Source organism: Electrophorus electricus, chromosome 22, assembly GCF_013358815.1.
Source record: "Electrophorus electricus isolate fEleEle1 chromosome 22, fEleEle1.pri, whole genome shotgun sequence".
In the NCBI taxonomy this organism is placed as follows: Eukaryota; Metazoa; Chordata; class Actinopteri; order Gymnotiformes; family Gymnotidae; genus Electrophorus; species Electrophorus electricus.
Window position 1 is genome coordinate 7259537 of NC_049556.1, and position 7970 is coordinate 7267506.

General features: G+C 41.4%; 1 protein-coding gene across 2 annotated transcripts in view; it reads right to left on the minus strand.

The window, feature by feature from the left end:
• Window positions 1-7970, minus strand: part of LOC113576320 (teashirt homolog 2) — a 40909-nt gene that overhangs the window by 26711 nt on the left and 6228 nt on the right. The window contains exon 1 of one of the 2 annotated variants that reach the window (XM_027008319.2): window positions 4217-4282. The exons of the other annotated variant lie outside the window; for it this stretch is intronic. Within the exon in view, the coding sequence (XP_026864120.1) occupies window positions 4217-4229 (13 nt within the window). The 5' untranslated portion in view covers window positions 4230-4282. Of the gene's footprint in view, window positions 1-4216; window positions 4283-7970 lie in introns of those variants that run through there. 2 annotated transcript variants of the gene reach the window in all.

Below are 7970 nucleotides of genomic sequence, written 5' to 3' on the forward strand. Positions count from 1 at the left end.
TAATGCCACGTTAGGATCTAGACAGCTTTGGAAGTTTATGGTTCTGAAAGTAAACTATTTTTAATTTATTTCATATTGCATCTAATATCCCAAGCATACTTGATAACATTATTTTCTGTAACAGTTCCCAGCAAATGAAGGTTATTTCACATGCTTTAACAAGCTCTTGAAGTACAGTTTTATGCTATTGTTACTCAGCACAAAATACTTCTGAAGACTGAATGGCAGCAGGCAGTATACTCAGAATAACTCAAGCACTAGAAGGTAGCTCATGTAAACAGGAATGTGTCTGGCTGTACCATCATACTAATCCAGCCCAGTGTCTGTGTGTTGTCATGCAAGGTAGCGGAGCAGCAGGGCAGGTTTGGGGGGGTGGGGGGCAGCCTTCTCTCTTCATTGGAACTAAATCAGTGCAGGAAATGAATATGGATGGCCTGAGGCATGAGGTGAAGGGAACACGAAGCCTGATGAGATCCCTGAAGGAGGCGTCTGGACAGCGCCTGCTACCTCACACACGGGGCCCCTGCCACGTGCTGCCACAGAGCAACACACACACACAGGCACTCATATCAACGCACGCGCACAAACGCACACGCACACACACAGCTTCGACAGCACTTATAAAAAATGACACACATACACTACAAATGCACAGTCATTTCTTCTGATATGCAAACAGCAGACAGCTTTGCAATGAGCATCGGTCACCCAAACACATGCAAACCAATGAAAAAAAGTGCATCAAAACATGGGAATTAGTGCAATGCATCCAAGCAGCCAGCATCCCAGTACAGAGGGGCATCTAGCAGGTGCGCTGGTGGCCACATGTGTGCTGTGACACACACATACATCTCTTTGATTGATCAGCTCAGGCCCAGCGGACAGAAAGCAGCAAGTCATGAATCAGGACTTCGGGAGGCTCCCATGAGTCCCAGCACAACAAGGGCACAGGGGCCAGAGCCAGGTCAAATCCGACACATAGCCATGTGATGAAGCATGTGCATTCATTCCCGCGCACGCTGGAAGCATGCAGATGAGGAGCCGTTTGATTGCTTAATCTGCTAGTGACATCATGACAAGGGTTTATAAAAAGCTGACTAAAAAAAAAAAACAAACCAAAAAATTCAAACAAAAGCCTTAAATGCTAAAAACTAACTGCTAATGCTAACACTATCAAGGTGCTGAGGATAGTAGGACCCATGTTTTGCAATTCCTCCAAAACTGAATCAATTGAATCTTTTTGTATCAGCACATGCTCCAGATGTCAGTGAGGGGGAAAAAAGGCGGATGTCGCTGAAGTACACTAATAAGCTTACGTCATCTTCAGGCCATCTGCTAGCAAGCTGGCACATGGTTTCATGTATCTGAGCGATCACCAGGAAGTCCCTCTCTAAAATAGAACGCACCTCTACCTCATTTCTCTCCCCCGCCATCTCACGAAAGCATTGTGCCAATGCAGATATTTGCAGTACATCTTCACTGACACCAGTGAATTATATAACACCAGGAGAAACCTCTCTAGCCTCATTTAGTGCAGCAGTGGAGACTAATGGAACTGCAGAAGACTATCGCATTGAGATGGGACTGCAGTTATTGGTCGCAATGCCTGGGGCTGTGGAAATGATAAGAGTGACCTCTACGATTACCCCATGGACACTGCTGAGCAGAGAGACATGGATCTATCCACACCGATGCCTCAGGACTCTGTGTCAGATGCAAGCAGAGATGTCAGAGGCTTGCTTTGGATTCTCTGGCCCCTTACAAAAAAAAAAAACAACAACTATGATGATCTGAACTATAATGCTTAGATTCGAATGGAAATCGTCAGTTTTATCCCGTTATTTTCAGCAGACAACCTACAAACAAAAAGACTTGTAGTGAAGCTAAAAACTTAAGAGGGCAAGGAAAAAAGAAATTAAACATGGTGGCATTGACCTGAGGGCTTCCTGTCCTGCATTTTTACACTGTGAGAAATTCAAGACAAACAAGCAAACAAAAGCCAAAACAAAACAAACAAAAATTCACATATATTCCATAAAACCTGGTTATAGATTTTAAGGCAAAAGCTAAAAGTATGTTGATTTGACTTAAACTCTAGATAAGAGTGTCTGCTAAATGCCATTAAATGTGAATGTAAGCATCACATGATGCTTGTCTACCAAAACACGTTAGCAAAAAAAGCATAAATCATCCATTATATTTTAACAGAGAAACCAGTCTAAATGCAACCAACATACAGAGCCAGCATGCACTAAAGATCTCCGTTATCATTACAGCTTTTAGTGAAATATGTGTAATCAGTGGCACATGGTAAGGACCACTCGAACCAAAGGCAGGGTGCACTGGAGATGAAGGCTATGGGGAAATGGCCTGTGCTTGAAGGTTTGCAGGGTCTCATTGCTGCTCTGATGGGAGGCGTGCGGAAGCGGACAAGGGCCAGCGTTCATTTGCCTGTGATCTGCTGCAGCTCCACTGAGCCCTAATGACTCCCTCTGGCAGCGTAATGGCAGGTATTAGAGCGCTTATCCCAGCAAGGCCTTCAGCTTCCCAGGACAGCCGCACATGGCTCCACTTAAGCAGGCCAATCTTCCTGCGACGCCCAGCCACTGGCCGCCGCGTGCATCAGAGGCAGCCATTCCGGCTCAGGGTGGAACAGCTGCACTGCTAAGTTCTGCGAGGCTGGGAGGGAGAATGTAACTGATGATTGGTTCTGGAGATGAGAGAGAGCACTGGAAAGAGGGAGGTTACAAATGAGCAAAGAGGGGATGCGGGGAGAGGGAGAGGGAGAGGATGCTCGGGGTTCTAGTGCAGATTGATGGATCAGCACCAGTATCTGGATGTACTGATCCAATCACTCAAGAGTTGAGCTGTCTTTTTAACATGCTCAAGATGGCTTAACACCCAGAGCAGATAGCGGTGAATAACCATGCACAGTGAGTGGCTGGGTGAAACACTTACCACAACAAAACAAATGCCTGCACAGAGTTTAATACCAAAATGACATCAAAATTAGGTTTTGTATGGGAGACATGGATAAATCAGGAAGTGGAATAAAAATTTAAAAGAAAGAAAAGGAAAGTGCTATATTTTCTTTTAATGGATTCAAAACATGCTAGGTGGCCAAGGCTATTCACGAGAGTTTAATTGTTGTCCTGAGAGTGTGCCAATAATTTCACACTTCTGCAGTATAAAGAGCGACAACGCTGCTTTTATACATAAAACAACACCCAATTCACAGCTGAAAGTGTCAAAAACACTCATGAGTCAAATAAACTCAGTTAACATTTTCAGAGCAAGAAAGTTTAAAAGGAACATATTATGAAAAATTAACTTTTTCAGTGCTTGTGCTAATACATGTATCTGGAGTGCCTACCAACCCACAAACTGTGAAATATGACAACCCAGTCAGTTCATAATGGGCTGCCTTGGTGAGAAAACATAGAATTAAAAAAGCTGATCAGATCTGGCTCCCATTCCTATGTCAGGTGCAGGCTCATCTGAATTATACTGCCCCTTCTGAGTATCTCTACCCATGGCTTGAGAACCAGATACCTTTGCGAAGGTGCACCATTGTTTTCTCACAAGAACTGGATTAGCACTATGTTAAAGCTAAGAGCTAAACAAAGGAGCTTCTCTGTTGCTGGCTGTGCAGACCAGCCCAAATCGCTACATCGGCTGGCAGCCTCAGACCACAGAAGAGCTGAGTCGATAAAGTTTATTTTTGATAGCAATGTCCTAGCTACAGTCATCAAAAAGCTTTACGTGTGTGCTAACCACTTTGGGTCTGACTGCTTTTCCAACCTGGGTCAGTAAAACACAGGTCTGTCAACGAAACTTTTACTAAAAGAGGGATCAATACCAACTTTCCGTGGCAAAACTGCAGACAAGGGAAAGGTGAGTACTTAACAAATAATTGTGCTCTGAGTTTCTTTAGCATTTTAGCAACCGCTATTGCTAACAGCTGAGGTAATATATTAGATATAGGCATTATTTTGCGTTGCTTGCTGCAGGATCCAAAACGTTAACAAAAATGTTAACAATATGAGTCTATTAGTTGAATGTCTGAAAGATGAACATTTTATCAATTCATGAACTATATGAAAGTAAAATGAGAGAACGGGTGTGGATGTCAAGTCACCATAGCTAGAAAGACCCTATGACCTGAGCCAACATACAAACATACAAAAAGAATAAGCTGACAAAGTTAATAACTGACCATTCAGCAACATCCGGTTGTGTCCTTGATTCTCGAACTTGTTCAGGAGTCTCTTCTTGGTCTACTCTGGTTCAAACATATGCATAGAACCACTATGTTTTCTCCAGCAGCAATGCTTCTCCCAGGGTTCACGCTCAACAGTTGCCATGGTCTTTACGAAGCTGTACTTGTGTTGCCACAACCCACAGAAGAGGGCGTGAGCAGTTGCTCTTTATTAATTAAAGGAACAAGAACTCAAACTGGCCATTCTGAACACGGCCATCTAGACAGGGTAAGAAGGGTGCTGTGGTGCTTGATCCTTGTGGTATTTTGATCAAAGCATGTCACAGACGTTTCATTAAAACCCCAGAGAACTGTGTTAACTTGTGGAAAAGTGGTATAATATGTCACCTTTAAATCCCCACCTCATCACAGTCGCATTAGTGGAGTATTCACCACTCCACTGCTCGCTAATCTCAGTTTCTCAACATGTGTCTCAACGGCAGTGGCTTGCTGTGGTTTACCAGTTTTAAGCGATTTCACCCCTTCCCATTCTGAAAGTGACTTAACGCTACACCCACACGGAGGTTACTGGAACCTTCCTCTCACTGAGTCAAATTAGCGAGAACTGGAAGGCCTGGCATCGTGTTTTGTTTCAGACAGATACAGTTGGCCCACAACGAGGCATGCATCTTCCTGTACAAAGGCTCCACTGTGCACTATCAATCATGTGAAGCCAGCTCGGAGCCATAAATCCCTCCTTTGAGGAAATCCCCCCCCCCCTTTCAGATTTACAAAATGGTGGTAGTGGTAGTGATGGTGGTAGTGGGAAGGAGAGGAGCATGCTCAGGTTCTTAGTGTTCCATATAAAGTTTCACAAAGGAAATCTATATCGATTAACAGAAATATGGTTCATCGCATTGTGTAAGGCAGGCAGCGTGTAGTTTAACTGTATGTTGTAGAACTGCTGAGGGTTGAGAATAAAAGAAGTTCCTTTCAGAATAAGGCTGAAACATTCTGAATAGTTATAAGAACAATAACATTTTTGAACAGTGCCTCCTGTGTAGGCTAAACTCCAAAGAAAAGGCTCTCCTCTGCTCTAGGCATTGGACTGAATGTTTCTTAGCCTTGTATCTGGAAAGGCTCACAAACATACTGAGGGAGTATGAATGAGTTTTTCAGTGAACAGTGTCAGCCTCCAAGTCTAGAAATGTTCCTGAACTAAATTTAGCATCAAATTATTTTGGAGAGATAAATGCTACTTATAGTGTGCATTGATTTGAAAGAAAATGAGAATGACTAATGTTATAGTTTTAAAGTGCATGTATAACCTTCGGTTCCCCAAGCTTCTTGTGTCAAACTTTGGCTTTGGGTGGCCAACTGGGAAGCTCCATTGTAATAATCTTCACTTTTCTAATCAGTAACTAAAAACCAGTAACTCAAGCTTTTGTTGAGTTGGGAAATGTTTCAAGAAGGCATGGCAATTAATAGGAGAAATTACATTATCTTAGATCTTTAGTGAGTTCATCTGCACAGTTCAGTATAACAGTGCATAATTTCACTGGTTTGCTCACATTTATTTTCTTTCCCTAAATTACAATATTAATCATATACTCATTATAAGACCCATCAGTTTTTTGGTAAGTTATCATTGCTGTTAAGACCCAGCTAAAATGATTAAGGAAATGTATTCTTGAGACTGTGCATGGCAACTGGTCAGCAAAAATAAAGATCTACCCAAAAAAGAAGAAATGAAAATAATTAGCACGACAATTTCTCATGTCTACTTCCATTGGAGAGAGCCGTGGAGCAAAATAATGATGCTCTTTGTAAGCAACTGAACACATTACAGTTCATTAACGTGCATGTTTCCATCAGTTTTAAAACTGCAGATAACACTGATTTCTAAGGTCACTGTCCTCTCAGTGGTTCTCTTAACCTGACATTCACATATATGTGGATACCTGAAAATGGATGACTGACAGTTCTGGGCCCTAAAATCATCATCGTGTTAAGATCATCTTAAACGAGAGGGAGTGATCAGTGTAATAATCCCTCTTCCATTTAAAGATGATTTTTGTTTTATGATGCTTTTGGGGAACCCAACCCAATTCTGTTCACTAGTAATATGAAACCCATATTACAAAAAACCTCTATAGCATGATAAATACAAATAAATCATAATTTTATTACAACTGCTGGGCAAATGCCCACATGCAAGTGGTCAATCTGGCAAACCACCAAAAGGTTAAACTTTCCTTTACACTGTATTGGAGAAATCTGTTCACTGGACACAATGACTTCAACGGTTAATGTTCATCGAGTTCCCTTAATCAAGCTGTAAGTACAACTGAATTATTCTATATCCTACAAGGACACCTACGCTGTCACTGCTTTTTAATGAGTTTCAATTAAGCTGTTAGTTTCAGAAGAATGGTGCAAGGCATGCCAGAGTGCGCTTCCCGCCCTGCAAGGACACAAACAACATGTTTTATTGCAGCACATTGGCGCTATTTAAATGTTTCATGTCTTTGTGTGACATGGGTCAGAACACAGTACATCAAACAGGTATGCAGTTATGCTGTAAAATATCACTCATGAGAAATAAATCTTCAACCGTTACATTAAAGTAAAGTTTGTTTTTTAAATGTATATCAAATGCATGAAAATGTGTTTTCTGCAAATATATTTGTCTTGAAGTCACAGAAATACTGTACTGCTCTGCACTGGAGTTTCATTTATCACGTACATGTAAACTATACTAAGATTTGAGGTGTATCACAGATCAAGCACGTTGACATTGCACATTGATGTTAAAGCATTTAAAGCTCACCAATGAAGATGCCTAGCTTAAGGACTGGTGCCAAAACAGCTCTGTGGACTAAGCAAAAAAATCAATGGACCAATACTGCATTAATGTAATAAACAGCAATTTCTATGGAGGAATCATCACTGATCTGGTTGCATAGAGGTACATTTATAAGACATATTTTGGTCTTCCAGTTGGAGAAAAATAGTTAAAGAGAACGGATGCTACATATAGATATAATGCATCTGTTTTTAGAATTCAGGGGAAACTGGCAAAATGTACAGTCTATCTGCTTGCATCATATTCATGTTTTCCTAGTACTCATATTTAAGTACTTCCTGGTTCAGTTAAATGTCACATGAAAATGAAAATGTGTGAGCTAAGCTCCCATTGACCTCTGGGAGGAAAACGGAGAGCACAAGACAAAGAGGTCAGACAAGGCTGGCGAATATCAAGTTGATTCATCAAATTAGTTCCCATGTAATTGCGCAGCGAGGCTGGCCAGGAAACGTGTCAGCAATAAAGCTGTCAAGAACCCATCAGTGGACATGTTAAATGAAGACACAAAAAGCGTGGGGCTCACGACTTGGTGCTGTCTGGACGCTAGCCAGTGAGGTGGTCAGAACTGCGCCTCTGCTAGCCTCTGGTAAGGTTTCGATTTGGCACTCTCATTACGATGTGTACTGTAGCAGTGCGTTTATTACATTAATCAATACGATTTTCACAGATGCTTTAATTAAATATCTCTCTGCGATGGCTTTTAGTCAAGGAGTAGGTCTAATGATAGTATGAGATTAAAATTTTAAATAAGGTTTATGAAAACAAGCTGACAGTCTCTCTCCCACGAATATGCAAGAATGTACTAGAAACGAGGAAAAAAATAGATGTACTGTCTGTAATCCACCCATTTAAAAGGCATGAAATAAACTGTTAAACAAAATAAAATGACTGCTGATGCTAATTGGA